This window comes from Desmodus rotundus, chromosome 9 (genome assembly GCF_022682495.2).
Source record: "Desmodus rotundus isolate HL8 chromosome 9, HLdesRot8A.1, whole genome shotgun sequence".
NCBI lineage: Eukaryota > Metazoa > Chordata > Mammalia > Chiroptera > Phyllostomidae > Desmodus > Desmodus rotundus.
Window position 1 is genome coordinate 110,064,511 of NC_071395.1, and position 25,840 is coordinate 110,090,350.

General features: G+C 58.6%; 2 protein-coding genes and 1 long non-coding RNA gene across 14 annotated transcripts in view; 2 read left to right on the top strand and 1 right to left on the bottom strand.

Annotated features, from left to right (window-relative positions):
• The window catches only part of LLGL2 (LLGL scribble cell polarity complex component 2), a 30,254-nt gene extending 24,837 nt beyond the window's left edge, over window positions 1-5,417 (top strand). For 3 of the 9 annotated variants that reach the window (XM_053910832.1, XM_053910833.2, XM_045190108.3), the window contains 14 exons: window positions 74-227; window positions 316-420; window positions 620-912; window positions 1,015-1,165; window positions 1,502-1,652; window positions 2,313-2,429; window positions 2,554-2,720; window positions 3,141-3,405; window positions 3,617-3,770; window positions 4,102-4,130; window positions 4,370-4,417; window positions 4,603-4,645; window positions 4,776-4,814; window positions 5,025-5,417. In XM_053910832.1, the coding sequence (XP_053766807.1) occupies window positions 74-227; window positions 316-420; window positions 620-912; window positions 1,015-1,165; window positions 1,502-1,652; window positions 2,313-2,429; window positions 2,554-2,720; window positions 3,141-3,405; window positions 3,617-3,770; window positions 4,102-4,130; window positions 4,370-4,417; window positions 4,603-4,645; window positions 4,776-4,814; window positions 5,025-5,100 (1,792 nt within the window). In that variant the 3' untranslated portion in view covers window positions 5,101-5,417. Of the gene's footprint in view, window positions 1-73; window positions 228-315; window positions 421-619; window positions 913-1,014; window positions 1,166-1,501; window positions 1,653-2,312; window positions 2,430-2,553; window positions 2,721-3,140; window positions 3,406-3,616; window positions 3,771-4,101; window positions 4,131-4,369; window positions 4,418-4,602; window positions 4,646-4,775; window positions 4,838-5,024 lie in introns of all 9 variants that reach the window. The other 6 variants (XM_053910835.1, XM_053910836.1, XM_053910834.1 and 3 more) reach the window with 6 other exon arrangements.
• A 3,229-nt stretch (window positions 5,418-8,646) lies between these two features.
• The window catches only part of MYO15B (myosin XVB), a 31,949-nt gene continuing 14,755 nt past the window's right edge, over window positions 8,647-25,840 (top strand). Inside the window, exons 1-21 of the mRNA XM_053910622.2 lie at window positions 8,647-10,729; window positions 11,119-11,182; window positions 11,399-11,508; window positions 11,659-11,722; window positions 12,066-12,188; window positions 12,429-12,532; window positions 12,697-12,760; window positions 13,166-13,327; window positions 13,931-14,044; window positions 14,158-14,216; window positions 14,293-14,425; window positions 15,458-15,553; window positions 15,804-15,935; window positions 17,436-17,561; window positions 21,623-21,700; window positions 21,913-22,028; window positions 22,114-22,159; window positions 22,298-22,422; window positions 23,014-23,131; window positions 23,376-23,539; window positions 25,245-25,338. Of these exons, the coding sequence (XP_053766597.1) occupies window positions 8,718-10,729; window positions 11,119-11,182; window positions 11,399-11,508; window positions 11,659-11,722; window positions 12,066-12,188; window positions 12,429-12,532; window positions 12,697-12,760; window positions 13,166-13,327; window positions 13,931-14,044; window positions 14,158-14,216; window positions 14,293-14,425; window positions 15,458-15,553; window positions 15,804-15,935; window positions 17,436-17,561; window positions 21,623-21,700; window positions 21,913-22,028; window positions 22,114-22,159; window positions 22,298-22,422; window positions 23,014-23,131; window positions 23,376-23,539; window positions 25,245-25,338 (4,104 nt within the window). The 5' untranslated portion in view covers window positions 8,647-8,717. The remainder of the gene's footprint in view (window positions 10,730-11,118; window positions 11,183-11,398; window positions 11,509-11,658; window positions 11,723-12,065; window positions 12,189-12,428; window positions 12,533-12,696; window positions 12,761-13,165; window positions 13,328-13,930; window positions 14,045-14,157; window positions 14,217-14,292; window positions 14,426-15,457; window positions 15,554-15,803; window positions 15,936-17,435; window positions 17,562-21,622; window positions 21,701-21,912; window positions 22,029-22,113; window positions 22,160-22,297; window positions 22,423-23,013; window positions 23,132-23,375; window positions 23,540-25,244; window positions 25,339-25,840) is intronic.
• On the bottom strand, window positions 16,632-25,393 carry LOC128779191 (uncharacterized). Of its 4 annotated transcripts, XR_011650423.1 has the most exons (5): window positions 25,255-25,393; window positions 24,638-24,875; window positions 23,686-23,805; window positions 17,559-17,645; window positions 16,632-17,272 (listed from the first exon to the last, which is right to left on the bottom strand). It is a non-coding gene; the product is annotated as an uncharacterized lncRNA (long non-coding RNA). The 4 variants fall into 4 exon arrangements; XR_011650421.1 differs by lacking the exon at window positions 17,559-17,645; XR_008425090.1 differs by lacking the exons at window positions 16,632-17,272; window positions 17,559-17,645 and having other exon boundaries at window positions 23,565-23,805.

The following is a 25,840-nucleotide window of genomic DNA, read 5'->3' on the forward strand; positions in this document are numbered from 1 at the left end:
AGAGGGGTGCGTGCCAGGCCCTGGCCCCCCGGCCGGCATGCTGCTCACAGCCACAGGTGGGCTCTGCCCACAGGCACGAGGACGGCACGGTGCGGTTCTGGGACGCCTCCGGCGTCTGCTTGCGGCTGCTCTACAAACTCAGCACGGTCCACGTGTTCTTCACCGACACGGACCCCAATGAGAACCTAAATGCCCAGGGCGAGGAGGAGTGGCCCCCACTCCGCAAGGTGAGGCCAGGAGCCTGGCAACCAGGAGGGTGGGGACAGGCTAGGTCCCGTGCTCACGACCACTCACGGGCCTGCTCTCTCTTGTCAGGTGGGCTCCTTTGATCCCTACAGTGACGACCCCCGGTTGGGCATCCAGAAGATTTTCCTCTGCAAATACAGTGGCTACCTGGCTGTGGCTGGCACAGCAGGGCAGGTAGCAGGCTGGGCTGCGGGTGGGGAGCAGGGAGAGGAGTGACCAGGTGACTGTGTAGTGTCCAGGCCCATGAGCTTCCTCCTTAGGATTGGGGATTGTCAGGGACAGGAACCAGCCCCTGAGCACCCATTGGTGGGTCCCTGAGGTCCTGCTGCCCTTGGTGCCAGGGTTGGTTCAGCCCGTCTGCCATCCCGTCCAGGTGCTGGTGCTGGAGCTGAATGACGAGGAGGCAGAGCACGCCGTGGAGCAGGTGGAGGCCGACCTGCTGCAGGAGCAGGAGGGCTACCGCTGGAAGGGGCATGAGCGCCTGTGTGCCCGCCCGGGCCCTGTGCACTTTGAGCCGGGCTTCCAGCCCTTCGTGTTGGTGCAGTGCCAGCCCCCGGCTGTGGTCACATCCTTGGCTCTGCACTCCGAGTGGCGGCTCGTGGCCTTCGGCACCAGCCATGGCTTCGGCCTCTTTGACCACCAGCAGCGGCGGCAGGTCTTTGTCAAGTGAGCGGCCTGCTGGGGGTGACTGGGGCCTGGGTTTCAGGCTGGTGTCCGGTGAGGACCCTTGGGCCCTGGCAGCACTGATGGCCTGATGTTTTCCCCCAGGTGCACGCTGCACCCCAACGACCAGCTAGCCTTGGAGGGCCCACTGTCCCGCGTGAAGTCCCTGAAGAAGTCCCTGCGCCAGTCCTTCCGCCGGATACGTCGCAGCCGGGTGTCCAGCCGGAAGCGGCGGCCAGCAGGGTCCACGGGAGAGGTAAGGCCTTCAGGAAGAGCTAGGAGCAGCCAGCACTGAGCCAGACTACCCTCCCTCCCCGCTTGCTCGACGGCAAGCACCAGCCCTGGCAACGGCGCATGGGTTTACTTCCTGCCCAGGGGCCACAGCTAGGTCACACGGCTTCTCTGTGCCTCAGCTTCCCCAGCTGTAAAAGGCAGTAATTGTCACACCTCAGCGTCAAGTCCTTAGTGCTACCAGGCTGGGAGTGGTGTGGGCAGCAACCAGTCTCCCCCTTAAAGGATTGGTGCTGAGCTACAGATTCCCCCAGGGCAGGGGGGCCAGAGCCCACCCTCAGGCCAGCCCAACCCCCCGCAGACGCAGGAAGGGAGTGCCCGGGCAGAGCGGACAGGCCTGCAGAACATGGAGCTGGCGCCTGTGCAGCGCAAGATCGAGGCCCGCACGGCAGAGGACTCCTTCACAGGCTTCGTGCGGACCCTCTACTTCGCTGACACCTACCTGAGAGACAGTGAGTGGCCAGCCTGGGGTGGGAGGGGCTCAGTGGGTGGCCCTGGCATGAGGGCAGGCTGGCAGGACACTAAGGGGTTTCCCCTTGTGAGTGTGGGGGAGGTCAGGACCTTCCTCTACTCATCCCCTTCCCGGGCCTCCAGATCAGTTTGTCCTGGCTTCACATGCAGGCTCTGCCCTCTCTAGAAGGCAAACCTGGGACACGTCACTTAGCTTTCTGGGTCTCAGCTTCTCCCCCTGTAAACTGGGGAATGGCTGTGAGGGTTGAGACTTGCCACATGCCTGCGGAGACTCCGTGGGCCTAGAGAAGCTCCCTGGCCGTTTCTCCCCCGCCGCCCTCTTGCCAGGGCAGGGGTGGGCTGTGGTCTGTCCGCCCCTGTATTGCAAGGGTTGAGCTGGCCTGAATTCAGGACCGTCAGTGTTTGGGGCCCTTGGGTGTCAGGGACCCTTCCCAGCCTTCTCCCCATCTGCACTCTGGAGGCAGGCAGAGCCCACGGCAGCTCCATTTTACGGAGGAGGGAACTGGGGCTCACAGAGTTTGCTGACTTGACCTTGGAGTCACACAGGTAGTGAGGGGCAAGGCCAGGACATAAGCCTAGGTCACCTGGCTCCACCTGACCTCCAGACCCAGGATTAGATACACACCTATGCCTCCTGGTAGGCTCCCACCACTGCCCCTCGCTGTGGGCCGGCACCAATGGGGGTACCGTCTACGCCTTCGCCCTGCGTGTGCCCCCTGCTGAGCGGAGAACAGATGAACCCGTGCGGGCCGAGCAGGGTGAGTGCTGAGCGGGGGGTCGGGGGGCAGAGAGTGCTTGTCTGCCTCGGTTGGGGGCAAGGTGGCATCTCCGGCCTCGCCCTTTGCCTACCCCCAGCCCCATCGTCTGCTTCCTTCCCTGTAGCCAAGGAGATCCAGCTGATGCACCGAGCGCCCGTGGTGGGCATCCTGGTGCTGGACGGGCACAGCGTGCCCCTTCCTGAGCCCCTGGAAGTCGCACACGACCTGTCCAAGAGCCCGGACATGCAGGGGGGCCACCAGCTGCTTGTCGTGTCGGAGGAGCAATTCAAGGTGTGACGCAGGTGGGGGTGGGATCCCCGGGACACCTGGGGACTCGCACCTTGGGCACAAACAACAGTAGCTGGGACTCACTGGCAGGTGCACATGCAGTTGGCATGTGAGGGGCTGCAGAGGCGCAGGAAAGGAAGGGGTCTGGGTGTGGAGTCCCCAGGCCCCCGGCTGCACGGTGGGACCACTGAAGCAGGACCCGTATGTGGGAGGGACAGAAAACGCAGACCTGGGAGTAAGTGGCCCCGGCAGCCTTATGGTCCAAGTGCAGTAACTGCATGTCCTAGCGCCAAGGGAGGGCTGAGACTGCGCAGGCTTTGCTGGGAAGTCGGGTGGCGGCTGGAGGATAGGGCAAAGGGGTAAGTGCTTGCTTGCGCACTGGGGTCTGGCTGTGGGTGTGTGACCACTGCCCTGTGCCCCCAGGTCTTCACCCTGCCCAAGGTGAGTGCCAAGCTGAAGCTGAAGCTGACCGCCCTGGAGGGCTCGCGGGTACGGCGGGTCAGCATGGCCCACTTCGGCAGCTGTCGCACCGAGGACTACGGGGAACATCACCTGGCTGTCCTCACCAACCTGGGCGACATCCAGGTTGTCTCCCTGCCCCTGCTCAAGCCCCAGGTGCGGTACAGCTGCATCCGCCGGGAGGATGTCAGCGGCATCGCCTCCTGCGTCTTCACCAAACACGGCCAAGGTGCGCCCGCCTCTTCGAGGAGGGCTCGGTGTAGGGCTCCTGCTGAGCTGCAGGGGCTGCTGGGAAGGGCTGCCAGGGGTGTTGTGGCCAAGGCCGGGGACTCTGAGGGAGGCTCTGGGGCCCCATTCCCCTCAGCGGAAGCCCCATTGTTGGCCACACAGGCCCCAAGGGACCAGCCGGGCCTTACCTATGAGGTTTTCCCACTGCCCAGGTTTCTACCTGATTTCACCCTCGGAGTTTGAGCGCTTCTCTCTGTCCACCAAATGGCTGGTAGAGCCCCGGTGTCTGGTAGACTCAGCAGAAACCAAGAACCACAACCGTCCCCGAAATGGGTCAGGCCCTGAGAAGGCCTGGGGCCGAGCCAGGTGGGTAAAAGGGCAGCTGGCCTTTGCCCTAGCCCTTCCCTTACCTGCACCCTCTCTGAGGCACCCGCTGGGATCTGGACACATTCCCCCTCCCCTCTGAGCTCAGCTTACGCCCTGGCTCTGGCTCTTTGCCCCACTTCATATGCCCCTTCCCCCTCTGTGAGGTGCCACCCAGGACTGGGCTTGGCTTACCTCCCAGGGACCCCCTGCTCAAGGAGGCCAGCTCAGTTGACCTGATTCTTCATGGGATCAGGGATTTCAAGACAGAGTGGAGAGCCCAGTGGCCCTAGCCTCTTACTCTCCACCTTCCCCCCCTCCCCTCCGCCCATAGGAACTCAGGGAGTCAGAGTGACGGAGAGGGTAAGACAGGCCTCTCGGGGGCCAGGGGAGTGGTGGGGATGGGGGTGGGGGAGCAGAAGCACTGTGAGTACACCTGTAACAGCCGGGCCCAGACTTGGGGGTGGAAGGAGGAAAGGGGAACTCAGGTGAGAAGGTAGCAGGTTGTGCTCAAGCTGGGGATGGAAACAGCACCTTGGCCCCCCTGAGGAGGAGCTGAGAGGGGGGCCCAGGGCTCTGCTGACCCGGCCTCTGCCTTCCAGAGAGGAGACCTGGCACCGTGATGGAGCACGCTCTGCTCAACGATGAGAGTGAGTCGGCGCAGGAGTGGGGGCTGGTGGGAGGGGTGTTCCTGGGGGAGGTGTGGAGGGCCAGGGTGGGGCTGAGGGTCATTTCCCTGAGTGGGGCCGCCCCACCCAGCACCCCATCGGTAAAAGGAAGCGAGGCTTGTGTCAGGCACAGCTGCTGCTGGCCTCACCAGGCCTCTGCCCTCTAGGGGTCCTGAAGGAGATCCAGAGCACGCTGGAGGGAGACCGACGGTGAGTTACCTGCAGCCCAAGCTTGCGGGGGGTGGGCCCCGGGGTGCCAGGGGAGCTCTGAGAATAAGGGCCCTTGCCACGCTGCCCTGAGCCCCCATGGAGGGTGACTGCCCTGTCTGTGCGCACGCAGGAGCTGTGGCGATTGGCGTTCTCAGCAAGTGGCCATGAGGTACAGCCTCAGCAACGGGGGAGGTAGGGACCCTGAATGCTGCTGCGGGGTCGGGGGCGGCTGGGAGGGCATGCTCCTGGGGAGGGAGAGGAGGAAGAACCCCCACCCCTAAAACCAAGGGCCCGGCCCAGCCCTGACACACACCTTGACTGTCTGGGAGAACAGTGCATCTGGGCTCCGGGTGCATGACTGAGGCCTCATCCTGCCCAGGACGCACCTGAGCTGCTGTCACTCTCCCTCCTTCCGCAGTGGAGTGAGCGGACCGCGAGTCCAGGCTGCGCAGTGAACACACACTACTGAGGGCTCCTCCTCGGGCTGTGGAGCCGCCGGGAGAGGCCCGTGTGCTGGGCCGGGCTGGGGGCTGGGGGCTCGGGGCTCCCTCAGCTTCCTCTCTGCTGCTGCTCCTGGTCTTGGGAGAAGAGGGACCCCAGGCCCTGGGGCTGCCCCTCCCCAGGCCTAGTCTGTCTCCGTCATTTTGTCAATGTTGCACAGTTTTTATCACCCCCCCACCCCCCACTTTTTGTAGTGGGCCAGGTTTTAAATTATAAATTTTGACTGCCTCCGGGTGAAAGAGTTTTTAATAAACACCTTATTACCTCTTCACTGGCCCAAGAGCTTTAATTTTTTAATTGTGCAGAAATTTTCCACGTAAATGGACACAGTCATTAGTGGGTTCCTTGCCTTCACTGTGGGGTTTGTGCCCTGGACCAGGCTGGTCTCAGGAGAATCCGCTTCAGAAGCCACTTGAATTGGAGCAAGCGGTACCTGCTTGTGCCGTGCCGTCTCTCTTGGGGAATAAATGGCAGGAGCCGACCACCTTGGGTGTGTCTGGCTGCTGTCAGAGGGGAAGACACCCACAGCATCTCAGACCTGGTGGCGTCTTCTAGACTTCAGGGAAGGACTGTGGGGTGCTGCTGAAGTTGGGGGCAGTGCCTGGAGGTGACAGGTCTTGCCCCCAGGTGAGGGCCTGGATCAGAAAGATATTAAGGTCTTTCTACACCAGGGCTGTGATTCCACTTGGGCTATATCTTTGCTCACCTGTCTTGGTTGAGCCCCTACTATACACCAGGTGTGCGGGGTTTCAAGGTGGCCAAGACAATGTGGTCCTGCCCTGTGGGTCACACAGCCCTTACAAGTGCAGGAAGCACTAGGGGTCTGGGGAGGGGACATTCAGCTGTGATGGGAGAGAGCCAGGAGGAGGCTGGGCAGAAGGCCAGGTGGGCGAGGCAGAATGTTCTGTGCACAGGACAAGCAGGGACAGCAGCATGTGAGGAACCGGTCTGCTTGCTGTGGGAGCAGGTGAAGAGCCCAGGGTGGCTGGCAGGAAGGGAATTGATGAGACTGCCAAACGGCCAGGGCCCAGCTGGGTGCCCTGCAGCCTCGTGAGAGTGCGCAGGGGCCCTCTCTGGCCAGAGCAGGGAAAAGACCTGGTGGACAGACACCGAGTGGCCCACAGAGCAGAGGACGGTCATGCTGTGGCAGCATCCTGCCCACCACCCTCCAGCCGAGCATGCCCAGCTCAGGAGTCCAGAGTTGGGAACTCGGGCCACTGGTTCTCCTTGTTTCCCAAGGCTTACTGAGGCTTTCCTTGGGCTTACTGAGATGGGAGCCCCAAGTACCACGAGAAGTGGGGAGAGAAGTTCCCCAAAGGGAGGAGGAATGCTCTCCCCGAAAGAAGTAGAGAAGGGAAGGGGGAGGCTGAGCAGTTTGTTTTTAAAGCCGCAGAGGGGAGGGAGGGCTGCGGACCCTACAGTCGAGTCTGGACTTCATCTGAGGCAAGGGAAACCTCTGAAGGGCCCCCAAGACCTTTACTCCCCTCAAGGCCACTGTCGTTTGGGTCCCAGCAAGTTCCAGTGGTGCGATCACTTCCCTGCTCGGCCTCCGTTCTGTCTGGGAAATGGAGGGATAGCAGCACCCCCTTGGGGTCTGTTCTGAGGTTCATGTGAGTCCAGGAGGGTCATGAGTTAGTGACGGAGTGACCTCTGTCAGGGGTGGGAAGAAGAGCAAAGAAATTGAGCCTTTCTGTTTGCACCTTGGGGTGGCACTGGGGCCCTTAGCCTGTAGGTCAGAGGGTCATGCACCAGCAGCAGGTGCCAAGGCGGGAGTGGGACGAGACTCCCGGAGAGCCAGACAGCAGCCTCCCCTGCCCGCAAAGGTTTGTGTGCTTTTTGACTGCCAGGCGTAGGGGACGTACAGCTTTCTTTAAAAATCCGGTTAGCTACAACCCAGCTCACACAAGTGAACGAGTGACATGAACATTACTGCCAAGAAGCCGAGAACTGAAAGTAATGGTGAGAATGCAAGCGCTGGCAGATTAGAGGGAAAGGCAACGCCAGAGCTTCCACGGCTTAGGGAGGCTTCACGGCTGCAGGGGCGATCTGGCTAATGAGACCGAACAAGAAGTTGGCAGCAAATGCACACACACACACACACACACACACACACACACTCCTGAAACGACCACGTCTCGTTGGAAATGGGTTTACATCTGCACTCACTCAGGACGCGCTTTGCCGCGAGTGCACTGAGCTTTGGACTCTCAGCTCATGCTGGTGGTTCGCGTATTTCAGCTCCAAGAAAACATCCTCACAGCGGGAGTGTGAGAGCAGCAATTTTTCCTGATAGCGCACACAAATGGGAGGGCTCAGACTCCCCGGAAAGTGGGCGAATGAAGGCTGGGCTGGCAAGCGAGGGGCCCTTCTAGCAGTGGTCCTGGGACAGGTGACAATAGTGGCAAAATGGTGACAGTGAGAGGTTGAGTTGACAAGGACCGCTGCCCTGGAGGAGAGTGGGTGTTGGGGGAGGTCGCTGCCACCAATGCCAGGGCCTCAGAGATGCACGCTAGCCCTGAACACGCAATCTAGACTCTGATCTTCAGCATCCAAAGGTGGGAGCCTTGGAGTCAGAAGTCAGGCAGACCCAACCCTTGAACACCAGCTTGGGCTGTGACGGGCTGTGAGACCGTGGGTGGGTGACCTAACTCCCGTGCCTTAGTTTACTTATCTGCAACAAAGGGCCCACTGCCTCGGGTTGTAAGGGTTAAACCAGAGTCTAAAATCACACAGCACCCGGCTGCTGGTGAACACCCAACCAGAGCAGGTGAAAGTTGTGCACGGTGGGGTAGGTGAGGCCAGGAAGGAGGAGAGGGCTCCTGGAAGGGGGAGGAAGGCAGTGGAGTCAGCAGAGGGCTGGGCATGGACGGAGCAGTTTACTCGTAAACCGAGCAGGTGAAGGAATGAATGCAAGAAGTAGAAGGAAGGAGGGAGAGAACTGGTCTGGGGGATGTCGAGTGGACCAGTTCAAGGTGTACATTTATGTTTTATGCTGTTTTCTTTCAATTACATTTCGCAATCTAACAGAACGACAACAAACCCTAACAAAACTCTTGTGCTCACTGTGTGCCAAGGTAAGCCTGGTCCCTACCTTCTGGAGCAATCTGGGAGGCTCAGGAAGGAGGCTGGGTACCCCTGGAGCCCCAAGGACTAGGGCCACTCAGGTTCTTTCTGCTCTCCTCACCCCCTGCTCGGCAAGAAGGCAGATGAACTGGGGCCCCTCAGCGGGGTGCAGTGCCAGGCTGGACTAGCTGGCAGCCAAGCGACTCCCTGATGGAAGGGTTGTCCTGTCCCAGCTTTTGTCCGCAGCTGCAGCGTCTCCTCTTTCCTGGGAGGCCTCTACTTCATTGTTATCCGAACGGTCAGGACCCGAGGCCACTTGCATTATTGATGCTCCTTCCTAAGGCGGGAGACTCGGGAGGGGCAGGAGGGCTGGGCCTGTAGACCCTCCAGAGACGAACCAGAACCGGGGTGGTGCTCTGCGGAGGGCTGAGGGAGCCGGCGGGCAGCTGGATCGTCCGGAAGAGGAGACGACGAAGACACCGGGAAGCCCCTCTTCACTGGGCCCGCCATGGGCGGGAGAAAGGGCAAAGCGCCCTGGCGCCCCGAGAGACCCGCCTCCGGGGAGCAGGAGTCCGGGTCTGCCAGCGCAGATGGCGCGCCCGGCGGGGAGCGCCGCCGGGGCCGCAGTAAGGCCGGAGTATCCAGACGGGTCTTGGAGCCTGCCTCCGCGGGAGGCCAGGGTACCCCTGGTGGCCGCAGGAAACCCACCGCCGACGGTAACGGCGGCTGCAGACGGCCAGGCGCTGGATCTCCACCAACCGCCCAGGGAAGACAAGGCAGCGCGAGGCGGCGGGGACGCGGGCTGGAGAGCCGCGAGTCCGGGGACAGCCGTGGGGGGCGCCTGGAGGACAGTCTCCCCCGAGGAGAAGGGAGAACAAGCGAGCACGGCCACCGCAGGAGGAAAGGAAAAGCGCGCGCACCCTCGGCTGGGAGGGGCCGCCGAGAGCCTCAGAGCCTCGATGGGCACAGGTCCGGCGCGGACGGGGACAGCTCCTGCCTGGACAGCGAAGCCCGCGAGGCTCAGGAAAGCAGCAGCCAGAGCGGCGGGTTTCCGGAGCTGCAGCCCAAGTCAGAGCAAACGGACACGGGCTCAGAAGGCACCCAGACCGGGCCGGAGTCGGCCCCGGAGCAGGGCGAACATCCGAGCACCGACGAACCCCGGAGCCAGGAAGAGTCGCTGGGGACGCGGCCCCAGAAAGAGACTGAGGATTCTGGGACAGACACGGACTGGAGTCCGGAGGAGGCCGGGCCAGGACGGGGCGCACAGGCAGCCCCAGTATCAGCGAGCCAGGCCACGGAGGCCAAGGAGGCTGAGCCGGGCAGGAAAGCCGCGTCCTCCAGCCCCCTCGAGGGCAGCCCCGCGGGCGTCCCACAGAGCTCCCAGGCTTCTCTGGACCCAAGGCCGACCCGGGACACAAGTGACAAGAGGGTGCAGGCGCAGGCGGAGCAGCGGGGCGCAGAGCGCGGAGAGGCCGAGGCCTGGACTACCAGGCCTCCGCATCGCCAAGTCGGGAAGGTGGTGGGGAAGGTGCAGGCGGCGGCCAGCGAGAACGCAGCAGGGGGCGCCGCGCCCGGGGACCCAGCGCCTCTGGCCGCCCTCGTGACGCTCCACAGGCTCCGCGCGAGGCCGACACCAGGCCCTGCTCCCCAGGCCGTGGGTCCCCGTCGTGCCGGCCTCAAGGAGAGGCTCCTCCGCGTGGCACAGGCCCTGGGCTTCCTGCAATGGCTGTGGCGTCGGCTCCGGCTGCGCGCGGGCGAGGGGCAGGAGGCGGGCCCGGCGACGGGGTCGCGGGCGGGCAAGGGGCGGGGTCGCGGGCCGGCGCTACGGCGCCGTCTGGGGCTGCGCCTGGCGGGCGTAGTGGGGCTGGGGGTACGGCCGAGGGCTCCCCCTGGCGGCAGTCAGCTCTCCGCGCAGGTAGCCGAGAGCCCAGCCTGCCACCACCCTTCTGAGGACGAGGACCCCACTCCAGATCCCAAGTTCGCGGTCGTGTTCCCGAGGGTCCACGGGGCGGGGAGGGCATCGAGCAGCCGGAGCTCAGAGGAAGCGTCGGCGGACGCTCCCGCCGGGGAGGGGCGCGTTTCACCTTGTGCAGGGCCCTCAAGGGACAGTGAGGGGCCCACGGTGAGTGGAGAAAGAGTGGCCGGGCCCCGCCGCGGCTCTCTGCTGGGCCGGACTCCCCGTGACGAGCCCCCCCTGGAAGAGAGTAGCTCCAGCAGCGAAGCGGAGCCAGAGATCTTGGAAGCCGAGATTCCGGTGCACTGGGCGCGGGGCTCCAACACCGGCGAGGACCCCGGGCTTGGCACAGACGCACTGCTGCCCCAACTCACTTTAGAGAGGAGCCCGGGGCCATATCGGTCCCAGAGGGAGCGGTGGGAGCCAGAGGATGAGGTTGAAGAGGCGCTGGAGAGGGAGCTGGAGCTGAGCCTTGGGTCAGGCCTGGAGCCGCCGTCCTTTCTGGGTGCGGAGGGCAGGAGCCCAGGTGCCGTTCTGGAAGACACCGAGGACCTGGCCTGGCTGCAGTGAGTGATCGAGGTTCCGAATCTGCCATTTCTGGGGCACGAGGTTCCTCATAGAACCCCCTACTCCCGTTTTTATAAAATATAGAGGGAATTTTGCCCCACTAGAGGTTGTCTGAGTGGAAGGGGCCAGAGAGGGATGAAAATCAGATGCCCCTGCCTGCAACTTCCTTCTCTATTTGGCACAAAGCTTCCTCTGAGTCAGCAGCCTGGCCCTGCCTGTAAGCCCCTTAGGGTGGGTAACTTATTAGCAGCCCCGCCCCCATGTTATATGGATGGAGCTCAGATAGGGAGCATGACTTGTCCAAAGGTCTCTGCAGCCAATGGCAGCAATAACCTAGGGCCTTCCCCTCCCCCCAACTCCCTGCTCCTCCACCCGGCTGTCCCCACAGGCCGCTGTGTGACAGCTCTGTTCTGCTGTGCCTCAAGAAGAGGTTTCACCTGGGCCGAATCTATGTATGGAGGGACCCAGGGAGGGGGTGGCAGGCTGGGACTCCCCTTTCCCTGGGGTCAGAGGGCCCTCCAGCACCCCTGGAGCTTCTCCTTCCTGGGCTGGGTGCTGCACCCTCTTCGGGGACCTGCAGAGACGGGGCTATGGTCTGGGCGGGGGAACATCGGAGCCCCATTCCATTCGCACCTCCTGCTGCCTCCATGTTCTGCTTCTGTCCCCAGACCTTTGGGGGGCCCCTCCTGCTCGCTCTGAACCCCCACTGGCCCCTGCCTCTCTTCTCACCTGAGATCCTGGCCAGCTACCTCCCCAGCAAGGCCCCCAATACCACCCCGTAAGTGACTTTCCCCACCAACCTTGTGTTCACCCTTCGGTGGCTAAGCCCTGGCATGTCCCATTGACTGAGGACGCATTCAGCCTCCACCTGGGAGCGTCCCAGATGCCCCTGGCAGCCTTCTCATCTGCCCCCGCCCTCCTTCCCCAGACACATCTTTGCCATCGTGGCCTCAGCCTATAGCCTGTCGCAGAGCACTGGGCAGGGCACCTGCGTTCTCCTCAGGTGAGCCCTGACGGCCTGGCCTGTGTGGCTGAACGGACAGGCCACACTGAGGGCTGGGAAGGAGGGGAAGGGGGTGAGGTCTGCATCTCAAACTGCTGGCCCGCTCCACCGGGGGCAGCTCAGGACTTGAAGGGCTGTGCCCTTGGCTGAAGTCACCGCATGTGCGCCCCTTGAATGAGGTATCTCGGGGACTTTTTTTTGTTTGGTCTCCAAGTCTGGGGTCTATCTTTCTGCATTTCCTGGGGTCTCCTCTAGGGTGAGTACCACTTCCAGTTGGTCATGTCCCCACTTCCCCGGCTCAGTGGGGTTATGCTATTGATCCCTTCCTGGAGACCCTGCCAGCCCCTCCCTCCTGCAGTGGGCGCAGCGGCTCAGGGAAGACAGAAGCTGCCAAACAGATCATGCGGTTCCTAAGCAGCCTGGAGCAGGAGCAGACGAGGGACAGAGGATGGCAGGTGAGGGGCAGCTGGCCATTTCCCAGTACCATCCTTCTCCTTTGGGCCAGGAGGGTGGTCTTCAGGTCTCTGGTTTCTCTTCCTGGACAGCCCCAGGCATCGCCTGCTGTGGGGGCACGGTGGGGTGGGCTGCACCGACCCTCCAGGGGCTAACACAGTCCCCAGGCACAGAGTGCCCTCGGCTGTCATGCCTCATCGGCGGGCCCTGGTGCTGCTTCTGAGGATACCCTCCCCCTCCAGCTGGACGACATGCTGTCCTTGCTTGGCAGCTTTGGCCACGCCAAAACAGTCCTCAATGCCAACGCCAGCCGCTTTGGCCAGGTCTCGCACCTCTGCCTGCAGCGGTGAGTGATGGGCGTCTGGATCGGTTCAGGGAGCACCCACGATCAGTGCCCTGGGAAGCTGAGGCTGCTGCCCATGGGGCCAGCCCGTGGTGGGCCCCATTCTGAGCAGGGCCCCTGGGTTGCATGTGCCCTGGGCACCCCCACCCAGTGTCCTGTGCCCACAGCGGAGTCATCGTGGGAGTTTCTGTGTCACATTATCTGCTTGAGACCTCAAGGGTGGTGTTTCAGGTAAGACCCACCCTGCAGCTCACCCCTTTCTAGCTCCTGTAATGACAGAGAAGGAGGACCCCCTGTGGGGGGCTGTGGTCCCTAAGCCCCCAGGCTGGCCTTCCCCAGGACTTGTCCTCGCTGCCCTGGAGCACAGGACCTGGCCACTGTCCCTGCTAAGCCAGGCCTTGTCCCCAAGGCCCAGGCTGAGCGGAGCTTCCATGTGTTTTACGAGCTGCTGGCGGGGCTGGACCCCGTGGAGCGGGAGCAGCTGTCCCTGCAGGAGTCAGAGAGCTACTACTACCTCAACCAGGTGGGGGCAAGGCCCACAGCAGGGCCTGCCCAGGGAGGTCTCTCAGTGCAGGGGTGCGAGGAGGAAGCAGAGGGGAGTAAGGCCCTGCCCCCTACCACTGCTGTGCTCCACAGGGCCAGGCCTGCAGGCTCCAGGGCAAGGAGGACGCCCAGGACTTCACAGGGCTGGTGAAGGCCCTGCAGGTGCTGGGCTTGTGCCCAGAGGAGCTGACGGCAGTCTGGGCCGTGCTGGCCACCATCTTGCACCTGGGCAACATCTGCTTCTCCTCCTCAGAGGTGCGCTCCCCCTGAGGCGCTGGACCCACGTGGCTTGTCTGCATAATCAGGGCAGCAATAATGAGGCCACATGCCTGCATCCATGTGTGGGTGACTGCAGAGCCCGGGGCCACCCCCAGCCCGCACAGCTGCCCTGGAGAGCAGGCAGACCCTCATCATTTAGAGGAGGGAGCAGACCTGGAATGTAGGCATCTGTGCCACCGCCTGTCCCCTCCCAAGCTGCCACCACTAGGAAGCATCCCTGGCACTGACCGGCAGCTGTTAAATACCTGGCACTGTGTAAACCACCGCACACAGGTTTTCCCACTCGGTTCTCAGGGCAGCACCAGCACGTAAGGGCTGTTGTTTCCCCCTTTGCAATAAGACAGCAGAGGCCCGGAGAGGAAAGAGACTTGTCAGGCGTGCCAGCTAGAGAAGAGGCCAGGTCAGGACTCACACTCGGGGCCCTCAGACTCCATCCAGAGCCGGCTCTGGCCCACCCAGGCCGAGCCACCTTCAGGCTAGAGGGCAGCTGCCATGCAAAGCGAGGCCTGTGCCGTCCCCCCGTGGGATGTGGCCACGGCACAACCAGAGCGCTCCCTGCTCCCTCCTTCCTTTGTCCAGAGGGAGTCCCAGGAAGTGGCTGCTGTGTCCAGCTGGGCCGAGATCCACACAGCAGCCCGGCTGCTGCGGGTGCCGCCTGAGCGCCTGGAGGGGGCTGTTACCAGGAGGGTCATGGTGAGCTTGAGGGTTCTGGAGCAGCGTGGGCCCGACCACACCACATGATGGCTTGCTGAGTGCCCATGTGGGCCTTGGACCTGATGTACTGTGTGCTTGTCCCCTGCCTCCAGGAGACTCTCTATGGCCCGGCCTCAAGATCCCTGCCTGTGGAGAGTGCCATCGATGCCAGGTGGCCTGGGAGGCAGGAGAGAGCTGTAGCCTTGCCTGGCACTCTGCTGCATGCAGCTCACACACCATGCCCACAGGGATGCCCTGGCCAAGGCCCTGTACTCCAGCCTCTTCGCCTGGCTTCTGGAGAGGACCAACACGCAGCTGGCCCCGCCCAGGGAGGGAGGCAGCACAGACAACATCACTGTTGTGGATGTCTATGGCTTTGAGGTCACCCCTGGGGTGGGGCCCAGGGTGGGGTGCCCACCTCATCCTGATTATTTCTGGGGACCCCAGCAACTCCAGCTCTCCTGTGGGGGGGGCACACATGACCCATTTGCCTGCCGGGCCCTGAGACGGTCCACGAGATAGCTGCTCACTCTGTTAGGGGCAGCCACTCTGCCCTGCTCTCTCCGGTCCTGACAGGGCCCCGGGAGACTTCTGCCCTGCCTGGCCTGCAGGCTCTCGCAGGAGCCTCCCAGGCAATGGAAGATAAAGGCCCTTGGACAGGCAGCCCACGGCCTCACCTCCTGTGCACCCGGAACCCTGGGGTGACCCTGACTTTTCATAAGCTCCTCGCCCCTTTCCAGAAGGTCCTGCCTCCTGAGGGTGGCAAGGAGGGGGCTAGAGCAAGAGGTAGCCCCACTCTGAGTCCCTGGATGGGCCCTGTTCACTGCCCCCTGCTCTCTCCTGGTCTCCAGTGTGTCCTTGGTGACCTAGACAAGTGTGTGTTTTAGAGCGTGTCAAAACTGTACAAAGCTACAAAAAGTAGAGCATCTGCTGGGCTCACTAGTAAAATGCTACAAGGCACAGAGGAAGGAGTCTGTAAACCCTACAGGAGGAATGTCGGAAGGCTTCTTGGAGGCGGCAGCCGGGAGCCCTGCTTATGAGGATGTGGGATTCTGATAGCCAGCGAGCTCAGTCATAGGCACGGGAGCCTTCCAGACCACAGGATGTCTGGGACCAGAGGCCTGAAGGCGCACACTCACGCTGAGGCAGAAAGCAGGGGTGTGGAATCCCAGAGGGGGGCCTGACTGGCTGGGCAGGGCTGCAGCAGCTTACATGCTGTATCAGGGCCTTTGCACTTGACCCTGTAGGCTGGAGCATCAGCCCTGGTGCACCACTCCTCCCTGGTGCTGGGGAGAACTCAGGCAGCCCTGTGGGTGGGGGATGAAGGGCACTGGGCCTGTGTGCCAGCCCCCCACACCTGCCCAGTGCCCCCACCACGGGTGGGTGCCCACCTCACTGCCCTCACGTCCCCAGGCACTGCGGGTGAATGGCCTGGAACAACTGTGTAACAACCTTGCGAGCGAGCGCCTGCAGCTCTTCTGCAACCAGATGCTGCTGGCCCAGGAGGAGGTAGGGGGACCTGGGCAGGGATGTGGCAGGGGGACACCCAGCTATGCCCCCAAACAGAGGCCATCTCTGGAAAAGAGAGGGTGCTGCACTAGAGCTGTACCCCAAAGCCTACTTGCTGTGGGCTGTCTCAATCCATCTGAACCTCAGTTTTCCCGTCTGTAAAATGGGAGGGCCAGCCCTGCTCTGGCTCATATGAGGTCTCTCGGGAGCCTGGTGGGCTCTGTAGCAGCCAAATGCTCACTGTTCCCAGGAGGAGTGTCAGCGAGAGTTGCTGCCCTGGGTGCCCATCCCCCAGTCTCCGAGGGAGTCGTGCCTGGACCTGCTGGTAGACCAGCCGCACAGCCTCCTGAGTATCCTGGATGCCCAGACATGGCTGTCCCAGGTGAGCACCCAGTGTCAGGGACAAGGAGTGGGGGAGCAGTAAGGTGATAGGGTCCAGAGACCCTGCCCACAAACCTTCAGAACAGCCTGAGAAGACAGTGGCCACATGGGGTTCAACCCTGTGCTGGGCGATCTGGAGCAAGATGTCTGACCTCTCTGAGGTTGCTCAGGTCCTCGCTGCAGAAGTGAGACAGTAGTGCCTGAGGGCCGTGGGGACAGGATGGGGCTCATGGGAGGCATTCGAGGGCCACTGAGGGGGCAAACTTCAGGTGCATCCATTCCTCAAGTCCTCACTGACCGCCTGCCTTCCGCGCGCCCTACCTAACAGCCCCCGGTTACCCAGCCGCTGCCTTACTTGTATTTGGAACACTTGTGTCCATGAGCAATTACATTGCACTGTGCTTAGCAATTACAATGTATTTATTCCTTGACTCTCCTGAGGCAGACTGGGCCCTCTTCTGAAGGGTTTTACCTTATCAGCAGTGCCTGGCACATGGTTAAGGGGTCACTAAATATTGAATGGATGAATGAATGGATGTGCCAGGAATTTTCAATCTTTTTTCATCTCGGGGCGCACATAAACTAATGACTAAAATTCTGCGGCACGGCAAACAAAAAATGCATTTTTTGCTGATCTGACAAAAAATAGGTATAATTTTGATTCACTCACACCAGACGGCTACTGTTGTGTTGGCTGTTGTCATTTTTTATTTGACAATCTAAGGGAAAAGAGGTCCGTGCCCCTGACTAAAGAGTCAGGCTGTGCATGTTTAAAACTCCTTACAGCACACCAGTTGAAAACAGTAACAACATCTTATGTGGTATTAGTACACCACATTCACTTATTCGCGTACATATTTGAAATCCCTCACCAGATAAACGCATTGTGTTAATTCGTAATGGTTACTTTCCCTGGTCCACATCCCGTACGGTTTAATGAAGCTGGTCACCGATGTCTCTGACATCTCAGGGCCACTTTGGAATCGGCAGCACGGCTTCCTTAGGTCTCCACTCTCCGAAAATGCTCTTTTTGAGTCTGCGTTGAGTGCTGTTGACCCAGCAAAGGCTACCCCACGCCACACGTGTTCCCGTGTGTTTGTTATCTGTCCCTCCGCTCCATCGAATAACCTCTTCTGGGTTGCTTTCTGCAAGTAGTTTTTATAAGACGTGTGCAGAAACACCTGTGGTGTTCACGAGGCCACGCTCCCAGGAGTGATTGCTGGGCCCGGCTTAAAGCGCCCGCTGCTTTTACAGGATCCGCTCAGGGGGTTGCCGGCGGAGGTGGTTTCTGTGTGTGAGGTGCTGTTTTTCTCAAGCAGCACTTTGTTTTTCAAAGAGCTGCAGGGAAAGAGAGAGGCGTCCTTGGTAAGGACTCAAATGTGGAGGGACTCTCCCTTCAAGGAGGTTGGGGAGACAAACGGAGCCCACCTCCGGTTCACCATCTGGTAGGTGGGCACAGGGGGCGCAGCACAGGCCTGAGAGCAGCTGTCTCTCCCAGCAGGCGACAGACCACACCTTCCTCCAGAAGTGCCACTATCACCATGGAAACCACCCGTGCTACACCAAGCCCCAGCTGCCCCTTCCTATCTTCACCGTGCGACATTACGCAGGGACCGTCACCTACCAGGTATCAGGGTGAAATCAGGAACAGACTCCATGGTGAACCGGTGAGAGCCCTCTGACTCTGGTGTTTCCTTTTGGAGTGAGTCACCTGACAGGTGACAGGAGTGGGTGAGGAGAGGCCCCTTCCCAGGTTTGGCCATCTCTCCCTAGCTGGACCCTCGGCCCTGCCCAGTTCTGGGTGAGTGTTAGGAGTGGGGGGTGGGGGTGGGGAGTCAAGGCCTTGGGACCTTCAGACCAAGAGGAGCAGAGCCTGAGACCTGGCTGGGACGGTCTCGAGCGTCTCCTCTCCTCGGGGCCTCCGTGTCCTTCCTCATCTGCACGGGGGACAGGGACTCTGCCCTACACGTGCTCATGAGGATTAAAGGTGGTAACACGGAAATGGCCAGCAGGTGCTCCCTGGAGGTTTTTCCTCCATTCTGATTTTCACAGCGGCTGCCCCTCTACCCAGGAGGAGGGCCCTGCAGGGACAGGGCCTGGTGTAAAGGGTAGGACCCTGTGACTGGTTTGAGGTGGGGCAAGTCACATAAGGCTTCCTGGAGGAGGTGACCTGCATTGGTTGTAGAAGAAATAAACACAAACTACCCCCCCGAAGCTACCCAAACAAGAAACAAAAGGAGTATATGTCAATTATGCCTCCAAAAAATCATATCAAAAGAAAAGAGACACATGGAGATTGAATAAAGAAAACTATGAAACTGTATTAAAGGTCACACAAGAAGACTTCAAAATGGAGGGACAAACCATATTCATGTTGGGGAGCCCTAATACTGCTCATTCTTCCCATGTGCTCTAGAAAAGGAGTACAACTCCAGACGTCACCCCGATGGGGTTTTTATGGGAGCAGGAGAAGTGGGTTTTGATGAAGTAATTCTGAAGCCTTATCTGGAAGAAGAATGCATGAGAATAGCCAATAAAATATGGAAAAGCAAAAGATTTTGGAGGAATCTGTTCCGCCAGATAGTAACATGCATTTTTAAAAATCTAGTAACTAAAAGAGTGTGGTATTGATAAGGAACAGACCCACCAAAAGAACAGAATTCAAAGCCCAAAACAGACCCCAAAATATATATGATGAGCAGGGTATATGATGTAGGTGGCCCTAAAAAAAGTGGTAAAACATACATAGCATAAAATTTACCATTTTAACCATTTTAAGTGTTTGATTCAGTGGCTTCAAGTACATTCCAATGTTCTGTCACCGTCTCCACTGTCCATTTCCAGAACTTTTTCATCATCCCAAACAGAAGCTCTGTACCCATTAAACCCTAGCCCCCCACTCCCCCTCCCCCATCCCCTGGTAATATCGAATCTGCTGTCCGTCTCCATAAATTTGCCTATTCTAGGCGTTTCATATAAAGGGAATGATAACGCACGCACAACCCTTTTGTGCCTGACTCATCACACTAAGCATGCTTCCCAGGCTCATCCATACTGCAGCATGTGACAGAATTTCCTTCCTTTTGTGGCTGAATAATATCCCATTGTATGTATGACAACATTTAAAAAAATATATTTTATTGATTATGCTATTACAGTTGTCCCATTTCCCCCTTTATTCCCCTCCGCCCTGCGCACCCCCTTCCACCCGCATTCCCTCCTTTAGTTCATGTCCATGGGTCATACATATAAGTTCTTTGGCTTCTACATTTCCTATACTATTCTTACCCTCCCCCTGTCTATCTTCTACCCACCATTTATGCTTCTTATTTTCTGTACCATTTCCCCCTCTCTCCCCTCCCACTCCCCCGCTGATAACCCTCCATGTGATCTCCATTTCTGTGATTCTGTTCCTGTTCTAGTTGTTTGCTTAGTTTGCTTTTGTTTTTGTTTTAGGTTCGGTTGTTAATAACTATGAGTTTGCTGTCATTTTACTGTTCATATTTTTTATCTTTTTCTTCGACAAATCCCTTTAACATTTCATATAATAAGGGCTTGATGATGATGAACTCCTTTAACTTGACCTTATGTGAGAAGCACTTTATCTGCCCTTCCATTCTAAATGATAGCTTTGCTGCATAGAGTCATCTTGGATGTAGGTCCTTGCCTTTCATGACTTGGAATACTTCTTTCCAGCCCCTTCTTGCCTATAAGATCTCTTTTGAGAAATCAGCTGACAGTCTTATGGGAACTCCTTTGTAGGTAACTGATTCCTTTTCTCTTGCTGCTTCTAAGATTCTCTCCTTATCTTTCATCTCAGGTAATGTAATTATGATGTGCCTTGGTATGTTCCTCCTTGGGTCCAACTTCTATGGGACTCTCTGAGCTTCCTGGAAGTCTATTTCCTTTGCCAGATTAGGGAAGTTCTCCTTCATTATTTGTTCAAATGAGTTTTCCATGTTTTGTTCTTCCTCTTCTCCTTCTGGTACTCCTATAATTTGGATGTTGGAACATTTAAAGATGTCCCGGAGGTTCCTAAGTCTCTCCGCATATTTTTGAATTCTTGTTTCTTCATTCTTTTCTGGTTGGATGTTTCTTTCTTCCTTCTGGTCCACACCGTTGATTTGAGTTCCAGTTCCTTCCCATCACTATTGGTTCCCTGTACATTTTCCTTTGTTTCTCTTAGCATAGACTTCATTTTTTCATCTAATTTGAGAACAAATTCAACCAGTTCTGTGAGCTTCCTGATTATCAGTGTTTTGAACTGTGCATCTGATAGGTTGGCTGTCTCTTCGTTGCTTAGTTGTATTTATTCTGGAGCTTTGATCTCTTCTTTCATTTGGGACATTTTTTTTGTCTTGGCGCACCTGTTACATAGAGGGGTGGAGCCTTAGGTGTTCACCAGGGCGGGGTAACTGCTAGTTGCTGCGCTGTGATGCTGATGTGGGGGAAGGGTCCGATAGGAAACAATGGTGCTTGCTCCCCTCTCTGCCAGATTTCAGTCACTCCCTCTACTACCCACAATCCAACTGGGCCCCTCTGGTGCTGCTTCCCAAGTGGGTGGGTTTGTGTATGCTCTAGGACCCTGTGGGTCTCTCCAACGAGCTCTCCTGTGAGGCTGGGAGTTTCTCCCTCTGCTGCCTCAACCCCCACAGGTGTTTGCAGTCAGTGGTTTGAAGCTTTATTTCCCTGCGCTGGAGCCCTGGGTTGCCAGGCTGTCACCAGGTCCACCAGCTGCTGCCTCGCTGGCCAGCTGCAGCTTTGCCCACCTGCTCCACAATCTGCCACCTCGCTGGGTCTGCCAGCCATGGCCTTGCTGCTGTCCTCTCTGCCCGGCTGCCCGTCTCCGCCCCTCCTACCGGTCTGGATGAATGTTTCTTCTTTATCTCCTTGGTTGTCAGACTTCCATATAGTTCGATTTTCTGTCAGTTCTGGTTGTCTTTTGTTTTTAAATTGTTGTTGTCCTTCTTTTGGTTGTGCATGGAGGCACAGTGTGTCTACCTATGCCTCCATCTTGGCCAGAAGTAGTTGTTGTTTTTCTTGTAAATGATAGCCATCCCAGTGGGTGTGGTGTCTCATTGTGGTTATTATTTGCATTTCCCAAATGACTAATGATGTTGAGAATTTCTTCTTGTGCCTCTGGACCATTTGTATAGCTTTGGAGAAATGTCTGTTCAAGCCCTTTGCCCACTTTTGAATTGGGTTGTTTTTTTTCCTGTTGAGTTGTAGGAGTTCTTTATATAATCTGGGTAGTGATCCCTTACCTGGTGTGTAATATTTTCTCGCATTCGGTGGGTTGTCTTTTTGCTCTCTTAATGGCAGCTTGTGATGCACAAAAGTTTTTGATGTTGATGAAATCTAATTCAGCTACTCTGTTCTTCCATCGCCTGTGCTTCTGTTGCCAAGTCTAATGTCACAAGCTTTCTCCCTATGTTCTCTTCTTAGTGTTTTATAGTTTCAGGTCTTTGGTCTCTTCATTGTGAGTTAATTTGTATACAAGGTGTGAGGTTAAAGTCCAATTGTATTCTCTGGCAGATAATTTCAGTTTTCCCAGAACAATTAGTTAAGGAGACAAAGGTGGCCCTTTAACTCACAAGGGTGGGGCTGGATGACATAGGGACTGACTGGCCTCCACACCCAGCTTTCTCTCCTGGCTTTCCACCCCCTTCCCCACATTGTCTTTTGCAGGTTCACAAATTTTTAAACAGAAACCGGGATCACCTTGACCCTGCCGTGGTAGAAATGCTCACCCAGAGCCAGCTCCAGGTGCCCCTGCCGCCCTCCACCCCCCACCCCTCCGCACTCGGTCTCCCCATTCTGCCTGGACAGTCTCGCTCAGGGGGTTGCCCTGGCCTGAGCTTGCCAGGATCTTGTCGCTGTGAGCTGGTCTACCCTGATTCCCTGGGAGTCTTGGGGGGGCAGGCTAGGCTATGGACAAGCCCTGGAGACCAGCCAGATCAGGCCCCTCTCTCCCACAGCTGGTGGGCAGCCTGTTCCAGGAAGCAGAGCCCCAGGTCGGAGGAGGGCAAGGCAAACCCACACTGGCCTCTCAATTCCAGCAGTGCCTGGAGGACCTCATAGCCAGGCTGGACAGGTGAGAACAATGCCCCCCACACCCAAGGGCAGGGAATTAGATAGGAGACCGCTTTGTACCCAGGTGACCCCCCTCCACCCATCAGGAGCCGTGTTTACTTCATCCAGTGCCTCAGCCCCAACCCTGGAAAGGTGAGCTCCCCCAGTACCTGCCCCAGAGCCCTCCCGCCCCGCCCGCCCATCCCAGCCCCTCCTTGCAGCCTGCCCTCTGTGTCCCGCAGTGTAAGCCCCTGGACTCCAACTCTCAGAGGCTCTGTCTCTTGGCCACAGCTTCCGGGCCTCTTTGATGTGGGACACGTAATGGAGCAGCTGCGCCAGGCAGGTGTCCTGGAGGCCATCTGCACCCGCAGTGCTAACTTCCCCGTGCGTGTGCCCTTCCACACCTTCCTGGCCAGGTAGGGCTCCAGGATGGGGGCAGCCGAGGGCACCTCAGGGATGACACTTGCCTGGGGTTCCTTCCAGGTGAAGGTGGACCCCTTTCCCAGGGGCCCTGGGCCTGGCATCCCACCCTTCCTCTGTTCATTCTTCTCTCTCTCCTTCTCTTCCCCCTTCTCTCTCTCCCCTCTCACTATTCACTGTCCACCCCTCCGTGCCCCCACAAGTTCATCCGCCCTCCCTCTACTCAGCAACACTCCCCTGGGTGCCTAGCACATAGTAGGTGCTTTACAAATCATTGTGGAACGGGGGACTGGATGAAAGAAGGTGAAGGGATCAGCCAAAGAACAGATACGCGTAACCCACAGACAGAGACAATGGTGTGGGGATGGCCAGAGAGAAGGGGGCAGGCTGGGTGGAGGCGGACAAAGCGTGAGGAGAATGACGACATCTATAATAATGTCGATAATAAAAATAAAGTAAAAAAAGAAAACAATCATTGTCAAATGACTCAGACACTGCACAGACACTTTGGGGCTCAGGGTGCCACACAGCTGTGGAGGGCGGTCCGTGCTGTGCTGGTTGCAACCTTGCCTCTGTCCCACCGGCAGGTTCCGCATCCTGGGGACCGACGGGCGGGGAGAGTCCTCTGACCGGGAGAGGTGTGGTGCCATCCTGAGCCAGGTGCTGGGGGCTGAGTCACCCCTCTGTCACCTTGGAGTCACCCAGGTGGGTGTGTGTGCAGATGGGTAGGCATGGTTGGAAAGGGAGAGGGCTATTCTGGGACAAGCCCAGAATTTGGTGGTGGGGAGATGGAGTGCGCTGGGTGGTAGGTGTCCCGGGGCTGGATGGCACCAGGGAGAGCAGGGTATCTGGCTGATGGGGAGGAGGCTGAGGCCTCAGGAGAGGCAGGGAGCACCCGACCCCTGGCACGCGGACTTGGCCTGCCTCCAGCCCACGTCTCTGCCCCCAGATCCTGCTGCAGGAGCCTGGCTGGCGGCAGCTGGAGCAGCATCGCGCCCAGCGTCGCTCCCAGGCGCTGCTCACCCTGCACAGCGGCCTCCGGGCCTACCTCTCCCGCCAGCGCCTCCGCCTCCTGCCACGGATTCAGGCTCGTGTGCGGGGACTCCAGGCCAGGTTCGCAGGGGAAGGGTGAGGCCCTGAGCCTCCTCAAGGTAGTGGGGCAGGGGCGGGGAGACATAGGTCTCAAGGCAAGCCAGCCTGCCCCAGCACCATCCCGTCCGCACTGGGCTCTCCTTGACCGCATCACCGCCTACACTCACGCGTTCTCCGCTGGAAGACGCCCCAGCCACAGGACGCTTGTGGTCCATCCATGCCGCCCAAATCTGCAGTCTTGACTCCTTGGGTGTTCTCTTTCTTGGTCTGTTCTTCACCCTGCGGAACTTTTAAATGACCTTTTAAATGCATAAGTTGGCCCTGGCTGGTGTAGCTCAATGGACTGAGCACTGACCTGCTGGTTCGATTCCCAGTCAGGGCGCATGCTTGGGTGGCAGGCCGGCCCCCAGTAGGGGGCGCGTGAGAGGCAACCACACATTGATGTTAACTCTCCCTCTCTTTCTCCCTTGCTTCCTCTCTCTCTAAAAATAAATAAATAAATATTTTTAAAAAAGCATGGATTAGCTTTAGGCCAGACTTGAACACTCCAGGTTCTTGGGACTTCCTGGTCCCACAGCCCACCCCCTTCTCACCTAATTAACCCAATCATCCTTCCTGTCACCGATCATGCATCCAGGACAGTTACAGAGATAGTAGAAGTGAGCTGTAGAACGATTGGACTCAGGAAACAAGTTACAGGAGCAAAAGAAGGGCCCTTGGAGCTTAGAAGAGAGAAAGGTGAAGGTGAGGCACCTGGGAGAAGAAGAGGGGGACGGAAGGGTGGGGGTGCTCCCAGGAGGAAGAGCACCTCGTCCCACAGCTCTGCACTGACCTCCGTCTCTCTCTCTCCGGGGCCACATGCTGGTGGCCCAGGGATGAGGGCAGGGAAGGTGCCCTCAGGCCAGCGGGGAGTCAGATGCAGATAGTTAACCCAGCCGCCAGTGACCTCCAAGGTGAAGGCGAAAGCGCTGAGAACACGCGAGGACAGGGACACCAGGGAGTCTCTGCAGAGGGGGCACCCATCACCACCACCTATTTCCAGAGTGTTTCTGTCACTGACAGAAACTGCAACTAGTGAGCAGTAATTCCCACTCCCCCTGCCCTCCAGCCCCTGGTTACCTCCAGTCCGCTTTCTGTCTCTAGGACGTCGCCTGTCCTAGAAACTCTGTGTGAGTCCGCTCACACCGTGCTTTCCTTCGTGCCGGGCGTATTGCGCTGAGCGGAACGTTTTCAAGGTTCACCCGCGTTGTTGCACGTCTCAGAGCTCCATTTCCTTTTTATGGCTGAATAATGCTCCATTGCATGGGTAGACCACACCTAGTTTATCTGTGCGGCCTTCAGGGCCCATTTGGGTTGTCTAAAAATAAATAAATGAAAAATTTTAAAATGTTTTTGATATTTAAAAAATAATAAACACTTATGTCTATAAAAATCCTCGTTTTTACGGATGATGAAACTAAAATACAGAGAGGTAAAGTAACTTAGCAAGCCCACGGTGACTAGATAGGAGGGGAATGAGCCCAGGTGCTCAGCTCCAGAGTCCAAGGTCACAATCCCCTATGCTAGGCAGCTTCTGGGATGACCTCTTCTTTCTAAGAGGCCTGCCCCATTCCCGTTGCTTCCAGTAAGCTCCCAGGGCTTCACTGGCCTGGGGTCAGTTTTTACGTTCCAGTCTTGGCTTGGAGGACTCAGTCGGACCCGTCCCCACCCCCTTCCCGGCCTCCAGGAAGCGGTACCTCCGGCGGCGGGCAGCACTGGCACAGCTGAACACCGTCCTGCGGGTGGCCCGGCCCCTGCTCTGGAGGCGGCGCAGACTGCAGGTGAGGCCTTGGCCACACTGGCAGCTCAGGGCAGAAGCCAAGCACCATGCCGACCAAGCCAGCCGTGTCCTGACAGCGTCCACCCTCCTAGCCCACCCACACAAGGTCAAGGCCTCAGGCCATTGCTGCTGGAGCTCTTCCCAATTCTGTCTGCTTGGCCAGGGTAGGCTGGGACCTCTGGGAGGTAGTCACCTTCTTTCATCCCTGCCCACCCCTCAGGCCCACACGGTCCCCTCCCAGGAACAGGCCAAGCTCCCTGCCTGAAGTGTTGCTCCCCTCTCTTACCTCATGACTCCAATTTGAGGGCCATAAAGCAGCTCAAAGGTCAGCGCCCACATACTGTCCCCTTCCTCAGCCCCTCCCTGGATGGACTTCGTCCCTGGGATCATTCCTGCCCTCCTGCCTTCCTCCTAGTGCCCTGACAGACAGGCAGTGACGCCTGCTGCGAAGGCTGGTGAGGGTTCCGGAGGGCTGGGTTCAGGCAGCGGCCCCTCTGGGTCTA